The sequence below is a fragment of the Cervus elaphus genome, chromosome 20, assembly GCF_910594005.1.
Source record: "Cervus elaphus chromosome 20, mCerEla1.1, whole genome shotgun sequence".
NCBI classification, from domain to species: Eukaryota; Metazoa; Chordata; class Mammalia; order Artiodactyla; family Cervidae; genus Cervus; species Cervus elaphus.
Genome location: NC_057834.1, coordinates 65,526,122 through 65,544,263, shown reverse-complemented (window position 1 = coordinate 65,544,263; position 18,142 = coordinate 65,526,122). Strand labels below are relative to the sequence as shown.

The following is an 18,142-nucleotide window of genomic DNA, read 5'->3' as shown; positions in this document are numbered from 1 at the left end:
CATTCAATTTAGTAAATGCATTATCCTGAATCCACTCAAACTAACACTAGTACCAAAAATACATTTAAAGAAGTCACAAATAAATCCCAAATATATTAAATATCCTTTAGTCACTCATTATAGACATACTATCTGCTGATTTATCTAAGGCTTTTCTAAATTATTTGCACTACCTAACATTTAAAGTAAAGTAGTACTTCCTAACTTTACCATTTCAGAATTCCAAAGGCTTACTTTAGTTTAAATTTTTAGGATTTGATGAATAATTACCTGTACGCATACTCTATCACATAGCATTTGTCTTTAACTAGGTTCTGAGTGGACAGTGTTTATTACATGCTTATACTGTAAATAAAATGTTTGAGATATCCTCACATTGATCAAGATATACTGGAAAAACCAGAAGATTATGAGATAAATACATAGATTTGAGCCTGTGCTTGACCACTCAGCTATATGACAAACCTTCAGTTTCTTCTTTTTTATGGGAAAACTAGCCTTCATAAATGGTGGTTTAAGGACTAAGATAATAGATATGAAGTACTTAGTAAACTACACAGCCCTGAAGAAATAATAGGCATTATGACATTACTTATGCTTTTAAGTTTGAAATAACATACATTGGTGAACTTCATTATTCATTCCAGTGTGTCTGCTCTTCAGCAGACCCTCTTGTGATTTTCTTTAGTTGGAAAAGCTGTCCTGATTGAAAAATGACCAAAATGGGGCAAATGATTTCTCCAAGGACAAGCAGGAATGTAAGGAACTCTGTACAAAGGTATGGGTATAGAGCACCCCTGCATGTTATTTTTTTCATGATTTAACAAGGCCTACTGAGGCCAATGGTTATTAAAGAATCTCTTTGTGTATCTTTTCTATTAAGAAATATGTGTTCAAAGCCAGTCAGCACCCTGTAACAGAATATAATGACAGATTTATTTAAGAACCTTTCAATAAAAATCTATTGACAATGAACATTTTATTATATAGCATATCTACTGTGTCTAGATATTAAGAATGCAAGGGTAAATTCTCTTGTCTTTATCCTGAAAAAAACAACTATACCTGGTCTCAGCGTTGAGAATGAGAAAAAGCAGAATAAGTATACTTTTGCAGGATAGAGCTCACTATAGACTTGGGCTAAAATGGAGGTTCTGTATTTCACCAAAATATTTATACTAACCTATTTATATAAAATCTGATTTATAGTTAATTTGTAAAAAAAAAAAATCCTTTATTTCTAGAATATTAATATTACTAGAAAGAAATCCATTACTTTTCTTTCAGTAGAACTTTCAGCCTAAGAGATTTAAGGAAAGATGAAAAAAATGAATGCAAACATACTGGTCCTCACTTTAGTGGTGTTGGTGATGCCTGCGTGTGTTTCAGGTGTTACATACTCATCTCAGTGCAGCATGAGGGGAATATGAGAGCCCTTTTAAGATTCCTGAGTACCTGGTTCTTCTCCTCGTATTCGCTGATTCTGAACAATCTCCAGAAGTTGCTGGGCTGCTTGGTTGACACTCATATACCGAGGAGGTTCATAGATCTTTCTTCCCCTGTAAGTGTAAAACTAGATGCCACTGTTCTTAGCCATGAAATTACATAATACATTTTTAATGTAATTATTCCCCCAGGTATACTCAATTACCACATTCTATGTTCTGTTTGAAGCTGCCACTTGTTACTCACTTTAAGTATATCATTTACCTTTAGTTTCTTAAGCTTTCTTCATTGTCCTATTTCAAATGCTCTCTCATCTCACTGAAATGTTGGCAGAAATAAGTCCAGCAACTTAAAGATAAATGCTTAAATCAAAGTTACTCTTATTCAAAGTGGTACTTTAGGCAAAAATAATTCAAAATAAGTGGAAATTTGTTCTATACTCTAATCAGATTTTATAGGGTTCATTTTTATTCCCATGTTTAAACCACATATTCCTCTTTTCATATCTTCCTCTAAGAAAAGTAAACTACAGCAATAAATATTTCAAAGTCTTGGAGGCTAAGATATGTTTACTTCCACATGCCTCAAAAGCCTATCAAATGTGTTCAATGGTCAAAATAAAAATATTGCTTTTGCAGTTTACAAAAAAATTCATATAGATTATTTTGTTGACTCTCAAAACAATTCTGTAACTCAGCCCTAAGAGAAATATGATGCAAGCCATAAATGTAATTTAAAATTTTCAATAGTATCCACAAAAACAAAAGTAAAAAAAAGAGACAAAATTAATTTTAATAATGTATTTATTTAGCCAAATATATCCAGAATGTTATATTTCAACATTTATTCCTATAAAAATTATTATACATCATTTTTGTACGAAGTTTTTGAAATCTGGAATGTATTCTATATTTTAGCACATCTTAATTCAAGTGTTAAATTTTCATTGGAAATACTTGATCCGTATTTAGATCATAAAATTTCATAAAATTCATGGTTGTAAAAGTAGATTTACATGTTCAATTGTTCTAAATATACTTAAATGCTATCTAGTTACTTAGTTGAGTATTAGTTTTAAATTAATTAAAACTAAATTATAGATTCCATTCCTCAGTTACATTAGTCATATGTATTTAAAGCTCTCATTAGTTATATGTGAGTAGCGGCTACTGTATGGGAAACTGCGTCTGTAAGTAAAAAGGGGTTCTTTCCCCCAATATACAATTGAAGACAATACGGCTCAGAGATGGAAGTAACTTTCCCGAGAGCACATGACCAGAGTCCGACTCACGACTCAAACCCATGTTTTCTGACTCTCGATGAACTCATTCCACATGTATTTACTGAGTGCCTATTAGGTGCCAACCACTGTTCTCAACACTGAGCCCTGAGATTTACTGCTATTTCCATTCTGTCATACTGCTTAACATTTCATAAGATTGAAAGTGTTAAATTTTGCACTGTTACTGAAAACTGATTTTCAACAATCTTTAGAACTTATGCCATTTAAGTAGAATTTGTAGTCCATGGAATTAAAATAGAATTAAGCATTCTCAGAACATGAACTTACCTGATTAGATTTTCCACAGACTGCTCCTTTACTTTGATATCTGTAGGAAGCAAAAAAAGATAGTTCTCTTTTAATTAAGTACTTTACCCAAAATCCTACATGTAAACTTCAGCTGAAACACCTAAATTTTTGGTAAATATTTTTCTCAAGTCTCTAAAATGCTAATTTGAGAGTTTTTGACAATTTTCCCTCACACTTGTATCTGGCCACATTTTTAAGGAAATATAAAGAAGAATGGAAGCTTGTGGTTGTATAAAGATCATTAGTTAGAAAACAAACATGAGGTTGGCCCTGAGACCATCCTGAACGGATTGAATTTCCTCTTGGAAAAGAAGACACAGGAAAGAGTTAGATAAATATTGGCATATACACTCTCTAACAGCTAATCAAAATCTTTTGTGTTCATTTCCATTAGCTGGTAACTGCACAGACCCAACTGGAAAGTTCTTGTTATGTTCCTATTCTTACCTATTTTTCAGGTACTAGAATATACATTTCAATGCATGTAATGTAAATATAAGAAAATTCTTACCACATGTTGAAGAGACTCACTTTTGTGTGAATGGTAAGACATGCCAGTAACTTATGAAACATTTTAATACCAAATATTCATACTTTATTGGGGATTTCCCAAGCATGGACTGGTAGCCACAACAGCCAAAACACATATAGCCCTTGTTCTTATAAAGCTTGATGATGAAAGCATCACAAAGATTTGATTCTTTATGCTTTGTAATCACTGATGCTCAGCTAAACAATCTGGTAGAAGGTGAAAAAGTAGAATCACTCTACATCCTCACAGGAACTCAGTACACAACAGCAAGAGCAACAGCTGCTTCCTGCTCTACATGCTAAAAACAAATGGTTAGGCCAAAGTTTGTTTCTGCAAAAATAAATACACTGTAACTGAGTGGTCTTTTTGATAGGCTTCAACAACTTTCTCAAGTGATTATAAACTTTATAAAAGTTTTTCTTACAAAGGATACTAAGCATTTGCTTGGAAAATGCTCTAGAGACAATCCCTTACATATATTTCTAAATGTTCTTAGAACCAGCAATGAATATATTTTTCAGGTTTGAAATTCATTATTTAGGTATTTTCATTGTATGGCACATATAGGAAATATGTATACCTGTTACTGAAATATGGCCTGCAATACAATTAATGATATAAACATCAACTTAGATCTCCTTTACCTAATAGTTGTAATCATTTTTAAAAAGTAAACATTTATTAATGCATTCACCTTGAGCTTCTGAAATGTTATTTGTGATAGTTAAGTTTTTAATATTTTCAATTTTTTCACTTTTTAAATGATATGTTCTATAGAATTTTATTTTAAAAATGAAGAGGGCTGGGGAGAATTTTTATGGGCAAATGCTTCTTCACTAAATGTAAGTCTGTATTAGTGAATAAATTCAAGCCAGACTCATCTTACCTTGTATTTACACAGGCCATATTTATTCTTTTCTACTTTCTAGAATGTAAGCTGCTTCTATTCATTTTAGTACCAGCACCTAGCATAATGTAAAGTACCTAGCAGATACACCATAAATTCTACTGAATAAATTTGTTCACGTGGCTCTACTATGACAGCTCAACTTAAACTATCTACCTATTAAGTAGAGTAGAAGTCCAAACTCCTTCAGAGAGCCTTTACAGACTTCCTCCCAAAGGCTCTTTGTCCTTTGAGATAGTCATACAATTAATGCTATATTTTGTTAATCTCCAGTTACATCATATATATCAGTCTTGCCTTTCCAAGTAAATTTTAAGTTCTCTATGGTTTCTTATCATGACATAGTCTCACTAATCCTTACAGGGTATGGCCCATAAGAGCAGGCGTTCAATAAATACATACTAATTAAAAATAATGAGAACTCCAGGTGATTAAATGATGAGATCTATGGTTTGCGAAGTCAGAATCATGATATCTTATACTTCACACCTTGTTCCTGTTTTTGTTAATGGAGCAAGGAAGATATATTGTTTAACCTTGTTTGTCTTTTCCCAGGAAAGCCAAGAAAAGAGACAGCAGCTCTTAGAGAAAGTTCAAGAGCCAAAGCTCTGGGTTGTCCTTCCTGCCTCTGCATACAATAGAACTTAATTGTTCTCTCAGCTTTCAGGTACACAGCACATTAGTTCCAACTAGATTCCAAAATCCTGAGAGCAGGACCCAGGTCTAATACTTCCTTGGTATTCCAGAAGAACCTAGCTCCACAATGGGCATAAATACTTAATAAATACTGTGAGCTGAATTTCTAACTGCCCTTTCAAAGCTCCCAAAAGATAATTCCAATTGTTCCCCCTTTCCTCCATTTTTTTCATGATACATGAAGATGTTATCACAGGTAGCTTGCCTCTTAAGACTACTTTTATCCCCATTCTGTTTTAAAAACTTCTCAGTTCTGTTGTGTAAACACACACACACACACACTTCATATCTGAGCTCCAATGAATCCCTATTTTTCATCCCTCAGTTGCATGTATTTCTACCTCTGCCTTTAATAACAGCTTTTTTAAACGCTTGTACCTCTTGCCTCATTCTCCTTTGACTTTCTGGCCTTAATTGGCTCTAAGTTTAAGATAACATGATGGATACCTTTAGTGGCATATTCCACATGAATTAACAAGAACCACAAAATAAGTTCTGCCAATAAGAAGTACTAAAGAGGGAGACTGGTAGCTTTCCACATGGAAAATCCAAACACAAAACTATAAAGCTAATTAGCTAATAATGAATTACTAAATTACACTGATAATTAACTAAAATAAGAAAGCATTATCACACCAGTAAATTGTGGGATTCAGGCATAAGCCAAAAAAATACCAGAGAAGCATGCATGGCCTGATCTAGATCTAGAACTAATTAGGTGTCACTCTTACTGGAGTAAAAAAGAAATGTAATCTAGCTGGAACTGAATGAACTAGCAAGAGTTAAAGATTTTCTGTGCCAATGGGTAAATAAGATTAAGTCTGAAACTAAAAGTAAACTTCAACCAATTAACTTCTATTACATATCTGTTGGACAGCTACACTGTGCTACACTTCTAGATGTTAGAAAGAGAGGAGTCAGTAAGACAAAGTCCCTGCTCTTATGAAGTAAAGAAGAAAACCAACAAGTTAATATAACAATTCAGATGAATGGTAAGACAAGAAGTTACACAAGGTAATGGGAAAGAAAATCACTGGGGAATACAGGGTGTACATTAAATTAGGTAGAATTTTACTTTAGATCAGGAGTCAGTAAACATTTCTGTAAAGAACCAGGTAGTAAATATTTTAGGTTCTGAAGGCCACAAGGTCTCTGTCAAAAACTACTTACTGCTGCCATTGTAGCATGAAACAGACACAGATAATACATAAATGAAGTAGCGTGGCTGTGTTCCAATTAAACTTTATGAAACAGGTGGTAGCCTAGATTTGATCCAGCGGTGCTAGTTTGCTAACCTCTGCTCTACAGAATTTCCAAATTCTACTCTATAAGAAATGCTAAACATTAGTAAAACTTTTCTACAGTCTTCTCTTTTAAAAGAGACATTCTGATAATGTACAAATTATATATTATTGAATAATAGAGAACTTTGTACATGAGACAACCTAAATGTCTTTGGCAAATAGGAATCTCTTCTAATGTTCTGAATATCTATACTTACTACAGAGGTCAAAATTAGGGGTTCTTTCTTTGCCCTGATTCTGTGCTACATGGCAGACATTCTTCTATGGATAACTTAACGCAAAGTGGAACCAAAACAGTGCAATTCAGCGTACGGTCCAGGGACTGACGCCAATACGTGAGCATTTTGTTCCCAACAAATGATAAAAAAAAACAAACTACAAGAGTGTGAATCAGTGTTTACAAACATAGTAATTTGACTTCAACACAAAAGACTAGAAACCTTAAAGTAAATAAATGTATTTATTTTTATGTATATTTATTTTATATATGTGTATGTGCATACACATACACACATATATACTGATCTAAACACTTCCAAAAGACAAGAAAAAGGTTATTCCTATTTGATAAAAAAGAAGGCAAAGGTATGGACTGTTCAAAATACTCTCTAGCTAGTATAGAGTAGCACTCAGATTTTGTCTTCTGATGTCAAGCAGAAGTGTCACTTCAAAGTTATCAAAGATGACAGTTGCTTCTCTTCTGTTGACCAGCCACAGATTAAAGTTCTGATTACAGTATTTTTACAACACATACTGTAGAGAAGGAACTGACAGTGAATGTGAATCAGTATAATTCCAGTACCTCTGCTGGCAAATGCAGTAGCTGAAACTCCTGAAGCTCTATCAGTACCATCATCTTTGTACACAAAGACAGGGACCCCAACTCTTTCCACACTAGGTAGGAAATAACAATTTGGCAGCATAATACAGTGAAAAGAGCTGAGAATTACAGGCTCTGTAGATTCTACCAATTCTGCAACCAATAAGCTGGGTGACAGTGGGAAAATGATCCAATGTCTCTGGGCCTCAATTTCATTGAAGACTGATCTCCAGAGTCTCTCTCAGATCTATAATTCTGTGATTCTGATAGCATCACGACTGCAGTATTCAAAGGACACCTCAAGAAAGATAGGATGGAACTCGCTAAGAGTAAATGTTCAGTATAAGTCTTCTGAGTTGCTGTAAATTGATGAGGACGGGCTCTTAATGAACAAATGGGTAAAAGATGGAATGCTGGAGAGGATCTAATAGGGCAGAAGTAGGAAGCAGCAAGAACTGTGTTATATATGCAGGAATAGACAAGTTGTATTTGGAATGAAAATTCACTTCTCCACAAGAGTATGGGGGAGGGCACACCATGCACAGAGTAGCTAGACTGTATCACACAGAACAGTTTTACCTTCATACAAAATCAAAACAAGAACAATAGGACAACTCCATACTGTGACCCTAGTGAAACTGCAGAGCACTTACCTAGTAGGCATAAAGTGTGCATGCCATTTTGTCTGTTCTTCTTCACTCTGTCAAAGAAGCTTTCTGGTTTCCAAGTGTCCGTCCAGAAAACGATAGACACTGTCTCTCCAAACTTATACAACTAGAAAAAATAAAAACATTAATTAATGATATAACAATTCACTAACTACTGTCTCATAGATAACAATCGAAATAAAAAGTGAGACCCAAACTTGAGATGGACTGGGGATCAAATCTGTCATCAAAAAAAGGTAATAAAAATTCCCTTTGCTCCAGAGCAACTGGTGTCATTCTGATGCCCTTCCGGTAGGAGGCTTCTAGTATTTCTGTATTCAGTACAGGAACATATGTAACTAGTTCATGATTTAGCTAGGTAGCTGCTAAAAATACTAAAATACAGAGAACCCAGAAGGAAGCAAAAAAAAAAAAAAAAAAAGACTTGTGAGCAGTCAGAGCAGTGTTCACATGGTTCCTATTACTCTCATTTTATGGAGTCCACCAAGGCTCAGAAAGATGAACTGGCTTGCCTAAGGTCACACAGCCAGTTAGTAGAAAGGAACTCAAACCTGGGTCTGAGGAAGAGTTCCTTTCCACCATGCCAGCTCAGTAAAATTCATACACTGCATACTCACTGTGGTCATATCTCAAAACCTACGCCCTTACTTTCCCCACTGTTTATTCCCCGACTCTAGAGTTCAACGATAAGGGCCTTTTCCCAAACCTCCTCCTTTCCCCCCACGGTGGCCCATCTACTCCACATGACCATCACACAACTAAGAAGTGTCTTTGTTCCAACTTGCTTCCAGGCTAGCCGCACATCTCACTTAAGTGAATCCAACTCCAAATCTTACGTTGAGAAAATCTAGTTTTGAACTTTGGTTCTGCAACTTGTTAGCTGGGTGACATTACTCTTTCTTTCCAAGTCTTAATCTCTATAACAGCATGCCCTTCCTACCCACAGAGTTGTGTGAACCAAATAACATGTAAAAAGTTATTCAAACTGTGAATGATATTCTTATATTAATTCCTATCTAGGTATTGCACAATGGACTTTATTTTTTTCAAAGACTTAATATATTGCGAAACCTAATACTAAAGCTGTTACATAAAGATCTGAACTATTCAATGTAAAGAGTGCCTAAAAGAATGTTTAACACAGCCGGAAAGCACTAAATGCTGAAAATCACACCTAGTCTCTGCCACAAGTTAGCTGTTTGGTTGAAATAGCTGTATGACTTCATGAGATTACCTAACTTTTCTAAGCCTGAAGGTCTTCATTTGAACAATGCTGCTGCAAGAGGCATATTCAAGGTCCCCCATCTCTACATGCCTAAAGAAGCTCAACCTTTCTTGACGTTTATACATGGAGGGCTTAAAAGCTATCACTCATACTCATAATGATGACTCTGAGCTACAAAGAGAAGGTTCATGTCACCGTATTCCTCACATGGCCAGAACCTCCAACCTACTTACCAATAGGCTTTATTGCCAAAGTCCATTTGAAAATTGCCTAAAGAGGATTTCCTCATCAAAGCCATGCTATTCAAGGGCAGTCAAATTCACAGATTAGTTTACAAAGACCCATGTAACTCTCAGAATGAAATCATAAACCCTCCAGTCACACCTAATATGATTTCTCTGTAAAAAAAAAATGTAGAGTTCCAATGTGAGATCTTTGGAATACATTCAGGTAAGCTACAAGGAATAAGCCTTGCTCTCTTGGGGGTTTCTGTCATTGCTATTGTTCCATGAGAGGCAAACGTATCTAACAAATATTTACTATGAATCATCCGCGACGTGCCAGGCATTACATTATGCACGGGTATAAAGTGAGAAGCAGAGCTCCAGCCCTCAGGAAATATGCAGTCTCACTTATACCTCACCCAGCAAGCAAACGCTGTGGAGCTGTGGCTCTGGTTCCTACTACCAGGATGATCATGGTGACTAGCTGGGTGACTTTCAGGAGGAACTCCCCCGCCAATTCGATATAATAATTATAAACCTAACAATCTGTTTTGTTAAGGATTAAATGATATACTGTAGGTAGTGCCCAGTGCCATAGTAAAGACTCAGTAAATGTTAGGGATGTGGTAATCTAACAATGATAATGTTTATAAAGAAGATGCTCTAAAATGTGTTACACTATAATCCAACTGCTTTCCTTACTGGAATGAGCTCAAAAATATTACCAAATATTTGAAACTATGCTTATGACTTAATCTGACAAGTTCAATCGTTTATATTTTGAAAAGGATTTTTGGCATCTCTGATCAGATTTTGAAATATTAACATTACTCTATTTAAAAAAACCTTAAGGTAAAACCATTAAAGCAAAGTACATATGTCACCATAAATAAATAAACAAGTTTTCAATATTTTAAGAGTCACGGAAATATAGTCATGGACATAAATTCCTCATTCAAAAAGCAAGGAACAGTTCATTTAAAAGAGCATTGAGATGCTAGTCACATGTAATCACTAGCTGAAACACTTTGTGTAAAAGCTTCTCTGAACTGTCTAATTTGGGGGATTAAAGAAAACCTCACATAAGCACTGCTTTCTAGGACCCTGATTTATAGACTGTAACCATTTCCATGGCTGTGGTACAAACTTCTTCAATGAATTCTGGAACATTATGCAAACAGTTTCACCATTTAGATGTCAGTACCTCAAAGAACAGAAGGACCAGTCCCTTTGTGTTTCACAATTCAAGGACTTACCAGTAAAGTACAGGAGGAAACTGGAACAAAATCACATAGTTGACGAGAACTGAGGTTGCCGAGACCTGTGTACCTACCACCCTAAAAATGTAAGCATTTGTGCTTATGATCATTTCCCTTCAAACCATTCCTGATGCAGGTCTACACTGAAAGATTATAAAAGAAGCACTTTTCAAAACCAGTAGGCAAATACAGGCTTTTTTTATTTTAACCTAGAGTAAGTTACAGGGAAAGCAGTTTATCTAACTTGATACTGAATCATGATTTTTTTTAATCTATTGAAGATAAAAACTCAATTCAAAATGAAATATTTAATCATATATAAGGCACTAGTTAAGAGTGAAAAGATGCACAAGAAAGACAAATCTGAGGTAATAAACAATAATAAAAAAATAGATATAGATTAAAAGAGTTTAGTGTTTCCCCCACCTAGAGAGCACCTGAAGGTAACTTTTGAATAGACAGAATATAAGGTGGACCTTAGAGGATGGGTAAGATTTAGCCTAGGGAAGCTGAACATGCAGAATGAGATGATATGAACAAAGCAACAGAGGCGGGAAATATTGGGCAATACTGAGAGTGACATTAAGCAACTGTCTAGAAATAAGTACTGCCTGACTTGCCTCTAACAAGTATGTCTAATTCCTGACATCTTACTATGTACCAATTCCTGTCAATTCTTGCTCTCTATAGTTTACCCAGATACTATTCATTTCTTTTTTCTCTACCTTAGTTTGAGTTCTCAATACCACTTGCCTGAATGACCTTAATAGTCTTATTGTTCATCTCACTGCTGATATTTCCTTTCTTTCAGGAGCACAGATGCTTTGTAAGCTCCATTTTATAATTAGATTTTAATGCTTTGGTATTTTATATTCAAGGGCTTCCCTGGTGGCTCAGATGGTAAAGAATCTACTTGCATTGCAAGAGACCTGGGTTCAGTTCCATGGGTCGGGAAGATCCCCTGGAGAAGGAAATGGCAGCCCACTCCAGTGTTCTTGCCTGGAAAATCCCATGGACAGAGGAGCCTGAAGGGCTACCATCCATGGGGTCACAAAGAGTTAGACATAACTGAGAATGCACACACACTTTATATTCAAATGAAAATATTTTGTGATTTTTAAGTTAAAAAGTATCTTTCTTGGATATGGAAAAATTAGAAAATTTAACTTGCTAAGAACTTTAGCAAGCCCTACATATACCATTTTATATATGTATAGCCTAACCAGATCACTTAAACTTGTGATGTAAAAGAAAGCTGACCCAGCAGGGCTGTCCAAAAATGTACCACGAAACCATTTAATCAAGAGTTACTAGTTTTCTTTTTTATATAGAATACTTATTTTAGTTTTTAATCTTCACATGCATTTTGCTTAACACTGATAATAACACTGATTTTTGCTAACAGTAAGAAAGATTATACACATGGCTACATAAGCAGGTACACAGATAAAGTTGAATGACTATGTAGACAGAAGAGCTGTAAGATTTATATTTTCACATATAAATAAGAGAACCCACACATAAATTAAGTGAAAGAATCACAATTTAAAGCATACAATTCCAAAGACAAGATCCAACTTGGGGTGGGGGGCAAGCGGGGTGGGGGGGGAATAAATAAATAAGCAATTCAACTCAGCAAATATTTGTTGCACATTGATTATATGCATGACACTGCAATAAAGTCGCAAGGAAGATGTGAAGATGAGCAAATTAAGGAGTTTATAATATGGTGAGCACACAAACATACACAAGTAACTGAACTCTCTTATAGGATGGAGATTTACCAGGACTGTTTGAATAGAGGAATGGCATAATCAGATCTACAATTTAAGCAGAAAACTATAAACTGTAAGAGAATAATGGTAAGATGGCTATTAAAACAGTGACTTAAAAAAAGGAAATGAAAAGGAAGGGGAAAAAATTTAATATACTCATGATTTAACAGGTGGTCAAAAATAATTCCGAAGTGACTAAAAGAAGGGAGAACTTACTGGATAAAGTTTTCTAAGGTTTTCTAAGGTTACAATAGTAATGCAGAGCTCTGATACCGTTATTATCTAATTTGGTGTTCTTTGTACTCATTAAGTTTTACCATTTCTACAACAGTGCCTGGACAACAATGAAACCAATTTAATGCTTCTGGAAACTAACAATAAGAACTACTACAAGGTCAAAAATGCTGACTATCACAATGACTGTTATTTTAAAAAAGGAAGGAAATGAGTTCTTACTTTTTGAAAGTAATATATATATTTTCCAAAGTAGAAAGGTATTATATAAACAGAGGAACATATGGCAATAATCAAGGTCACTCATGCAACAGTCAGAGAAAGTGGAAGCATTTCATAATGATGAGAAAATTATACAACCTTTTCCCTGAAGTCAGCCACAACTGATAAGGCAGTTTTTATGCAGATATCATTGCTACCTGGTTTCATCAAACCGTTTTATTTACATTTCCTTTAAATATCTCAAAATTATTTCAGTCACCAAACTTTTACAAGAATTAATACATTCTATAACACAGATCGCTAATAATAAATTCTAGTATTTATTTATAAATAAATACTAGGCCAAAAAAAAGCATTTTAGTATTATATAATTCTTTTATTTAGTTTGTCAGATTCAGGAGAAGGTACACATAATAAGTGCTAAGTAAAAAGACTGAAAGAAAATATACCAAAACGATAACTGTGGTTACCTTTAGAAGGTGAGACAATGGACACTTTTATTTTCTTCTTTATACTTACTGTATTTTTCCAATTTTTTATGAGTATATATGTCATTTATTATCAAGAAAATAATTACAAAATGACTCTTCAAAAGCAGAAACAATAATAAATAAAAGCAATTCTGATTTTGCATGATTACACTGCTAAATGTTTAACTTGAAGATTTCAAGAAAAGGACTTGTTCCTCCTGTATTTTGTATACTGAGAAAAATCCTTGATTTTTCATTACCAGGAATGTTTAAATATAACCACCATGTCTGGCTCTTGATAAATAAATAGATTTTTCTTTGACTAGAAAAATCCTCAGAATACAAATAATGTTACAAGTATCTGTTGCCTAGGTATTTCAAACAACATGATTTTAAAGTACACATGTTCGTAACTAACATTTTAATTGTGAAAAATCTCAAAGTTAACTCAGTGAAAATCTACGTAACCTCTGCCTAAAGTTGGCAAACAGGGACTTCACTGGTGGTCCAGGGGTTAAGACCCTGCCGTGCAATGCATGAGACACAAGTTCAATTCCTGGTAGGGGAACTAAGATCCCACATACTAAGGAGCAACTAAGTCTGCACACTGCAACTAGAGAGAAGCCTGCATGATACCACTAAGACCTGGCCCAGCCAAATAAATGAAAAAACATTTTATAATAAAGAAATAAGTTGGAAAACAGGCCAACTTTTTAGCTTTCAAATATATAGGATATTAGAACTTATATACCCCACCTATATATAGTGACTATATATATATATATATATATCTCGACTATTCCCCACCCTGTCCATGCAGTCTAAGCCCCCATCATCTCTCCTCTAAAGGAATACAATAAGCTTACTGATTTCCTCACTTCTAGTCTTGCCTGGTAGCAGTTCTATCTCCACATGCCAGCTAGAGATATCTTTTTAAAACACTTATCAGATCAAGTTATTTGCTCTGCTTAAATCCCTCTAGGGGATTTAAGGCAGTTAGCCTATATCACTTAGAATAAAATCCAAACTCCTGATAGTGTATTAGACAGCCTAGTGATCCAAGTCCACCCACCTATCCAGCCCCTCTGCCTGCTACTTTACAGCAAGGCTTCCTTCATGTCCTTTAAGAAGCCAAGCTCACTTCCATTTTAGGGTCTTTGTTCCAACTTTGGGATATGGTTGTCCCTTCCTCATTCCTATCTAATCTTAAATGTTACCACCCTGAGAGACCTCTCCTGTCTATCCAATGACAGTAGTGATCTAGTCACTCTCTGATCGAGCAGTCTTCTTGAATGTCTCATACTTAGCACTACCTGATATTTATTTTGTTATCGCTTCTCTTTCCTACTAGAATGTAAGTTCTTTGAGAGCAGAGACCTTCTTGGTCAGGTTTATTACCATATCCAAAGAAACTCAGTAGGCAAACAATAAGAAAGTAAAAGTCACCCAGTCAAGTCCAACTGTTTGTGACCCCACAGACTGTAGCCCACCAGGCTCTTCTGTCCCTGGAATTCTCTAGGCAAGAATACTGGAGTAGGTTGTCATTTTATCCTCCATGGGATCTTCCCAACACAGGGATTGAACCCAGGTCTCCTGCATTGCAGGCCAATTCTTCACCATCTGAACTACCAGGGAAATCCAATAAGAAGGCAAACAGTATTTGCTGAATAAACAGATAACTATTCCTCTTAACGATGTCTAACTTGGCAACCTCTAATATACTTTTCATTTAACAACAACAAAAATTTCATTAGGTATATGCGGATTGTGGTAAAGAACTGTATTTATGGCATACTGTAATAAAACACATAGCAACTGTCTGTGTGTGTGAGCAGAAGTGTTAGTCTATGCAACTACTTACCTTCATTGATACTAATAATTAAGAGTCTCCTGTTGGTTAATGAACTACAAAGTTAATAAAAAATACTTGATGGTCGATTCTGGGCTCTCTACGCTGCTTTTAAAAACAACAAAAAAGAATTCATTTGAATCAGTTCTAATGAGATGGATGAAACTGGAGCCCATTACACAGAGTGAAGTAAGCCAGAAAGATAAAGACCAATACAGTATACTAATGCATATATACGGAATTTAAAAAGATGGTAATGATAACCCTACATGCAAAACAGAAAAAGAGACACAGATGTACAGAACAGACTTTTAGACTCTGTGGGAGAAGGCGAGGGTGGGATGTTCCGAGAGAATAGCACTGAAACAAGTATACCATCAAGGGTGAAACAGATCACCAGCCCAGGTTGGATGCATGAGACAAGTGCTCAGGGCTGGTGCACTGGGAAGACCCAGAGGGATGGGGTGGAGAGGGAGGCGGGAGGGGGGATCCGGATGGGGAACACATGTAAATCCATGGCTGATTCATGTCAATGTATGGCAAAAACCACTACAATACTGTAAAGTAATTAGCCTCCAACTAATAAAAATAAATGGAAAAAAAATTAAAAAAAAAAAACAACAACAAAAAAGACAGTTTGAAAGGATAATAAGTAATAGTTTAAAAATACTGTACCCATTTTCAGGTAAGGAATTTCACACTACTCGTCCTTAACCTAAGGTAAAGATGTTGGAAAGTACATATGGTCCAGGTCTGTCACCTTACCCAAAGTAGCACTTATCTTCAATAACTTGATGGCTGTTTTTGAATTCATAGGAAAGCTGTTTTCACAGAGATGACAGAATGCCTTTCGAAAGTGGTGCCCACTTCCCTTTTAGGAAATTGAGCAAGAGAGCACAGCAAGGTAACATTCTACATTTAGCAAGCATTTTTCTGGGAACTAAGATCGACTTTTCCAACTCTACCATACTAAAAGAATGACAGTACAGTTTTTAACTTTCTAAGAAATGTTTTATCTGTGTTGGTGATTCTCAAGGTGTGGTGCCTATAACCAGTAGCTTCCGCATCACCTGAGAATTTGTTAGAAGTGCAAATTCTCAGACCCTTACCCCCAGATATATACTGTATCAGAAAATCTAAAGGGAATGCCCAGCAAACTCTTTAATAGTCCCTCTAGGTAACTCTGATGAACACTAAAGATGGAGGACCACTGGTACAGGTTACTTTCTTTTCCATAAATGCTAGTCAAAATAGTAAAGAGAAAAAGACCAGCTATTATAAGGAAGGAGACTTGGCCAGAATTTTTACATTCTGCAGGATACTGATAGACATTTATTTTAAAATTTAAGCATGCCATGAATATGATTATTTTTCCATGTTTTTTATCTTAGAAAACTATACAAAGGCATCAATACTTAAGGCATCAATCCCTTCTTCTCCTGGGCTATGAATAACTTGCATGGTATAAGAATTATACTTTCATAGAGATTTCATAAATACATAAGCCAGAAAACAGAAAGCTACCTTCTGTTTTTCACACAAGTAGTAAGTCATTTCATATCCAGATTAGAGAACAGAACTAAGATGAGGAAACAATACTTTGTGGCTGCTTAGAGAAATCCCATGTAAAACTGAAAGTTACATTAAAAAAATATGTAAATATGGATATGATCTTGAGGGCTTATATGTATAGAAACTTCAATTCTCTTAGTAAATTCCTTCTCAAATACCTTCATTCATTTTAAACATAAGAAAAATAACTCTGCACTTCTTTATCAATGTAGAGGATCAGAGGGACAAGTCTACCTTTAGCCAGTCTGGATAACAGATTTAAAAGACAAGGATCTTTTTAAAAATTTAGGCTTAAAAACTCTAAATAATAGATTATCATAAGATAATTTAGAGCAAAATATGATGGAAAGGGACTAACTAACCTTCTTCAGATATAAAAACAAAACCAATATGAAAAAATATAGTCAATTAACCTAAGATTCACATTTTTGTCTAACACATGATAATTTTTGCCCTCTCTTTTTTCCTTTCTCCTAGCAGTCATTCTTAAATGATTGAAAGGCAGCGTTGTCCAGAGGAAAGCATATTAGATTGAGAATCACTCAAGAATCTGAGCACCAAGAATTCAATTTACTCCAACACAGAAATGTTCAGAGAGAATTTTAAGTGTTAAAAAAAAAAGACTTGAATTGGCAAGGCTTTTTTAAGTATGCAGTTTATTAGAAGACAAAACAGACAGCAAAGTTCTTTGCCCATTTGGACACAGTTATAGCCAAAAGCAAGTAATGAATACTGAAAGGTAAATCATTTATACTTTTTCTCTGGTTCTTCAGAACCAATGGCAATATTTCTGGGATGACTAGCCAGGACTGGTCAATTAAAGTGAGCTACTCTTCCTAGGTAATACAAAAAATATAGGTCCCTCTAAAGCCCCAGAGACAGCACTGAGTTCCAAGGGTAATGTAGCTTCTTGCTGTAAACAGCTATTTTTTTTAAACGGATGAATTATTAGATAGAATTTTATTGACCCTCAGAATAAAAGAAAAAGTGTTTTCTGAGATTTCCCATATATACAGCTAGCACTGAATTCAGAGGCTAGGTGATCCACTGGCTGTGAGCCGTCTCCTTGTGCCTAATAATTAGCAGCTCTTATTCTATGTGGGAATGCATCGGGGACATCTAACTAGTGTGTAGAAAATTTTAAACTGCAGTATCAGAATAATCATGCCAGTACTTCATAACTGACAGTGGTTTTTACCCATGGGCTTCACTAAAGCATACAAGTATTAATTAAGTTTTATATGATTATATTTCCTTTAAAATAAATGTGCAGAAAGGATCAAGCTATCTTTATACTTCCCAAGATACTGGAAATACATAAATGATTCCCCAAAGAATAACTACTATT

The 18,142-nt window shown here is 35.1% G+C and overlaps 1 protein-coding gene across 3 annotated transcripts in view; it reads right to left on the bottom strand.

Annotated features, from left to right (window-relative positions):
* The window catches only part of DPH5 (diphthamide biosynthesis 5), a 28,703-nt gene that overhangs the window by 372 nt on the left and 10,189 nt on the right, over positions 1-18,142 (bottom strand). For all 3 annotated transcript variants that reach the window (XM_043876030.1, XM_043876028.1, XM_043876029.1), the window contains exons 5-7: positions 7,950-8,070; positions 3,017-3,056; positions 1,456-1,559 (exon numbers count right to left, since the gene is read on the bottom strand). In XM_043876030.1, coding sequence (XP_043731965.1) covers positions 1,456-1,559; positions 3,017-3,056; positions 7,950-8,070 — 265 coding nt within the window. The remainder of the gene's footprint in view (positions 1-1,455; positions 1,560-3,016; positions 3,057-7,949; positions 8,071-18,142) is intronic.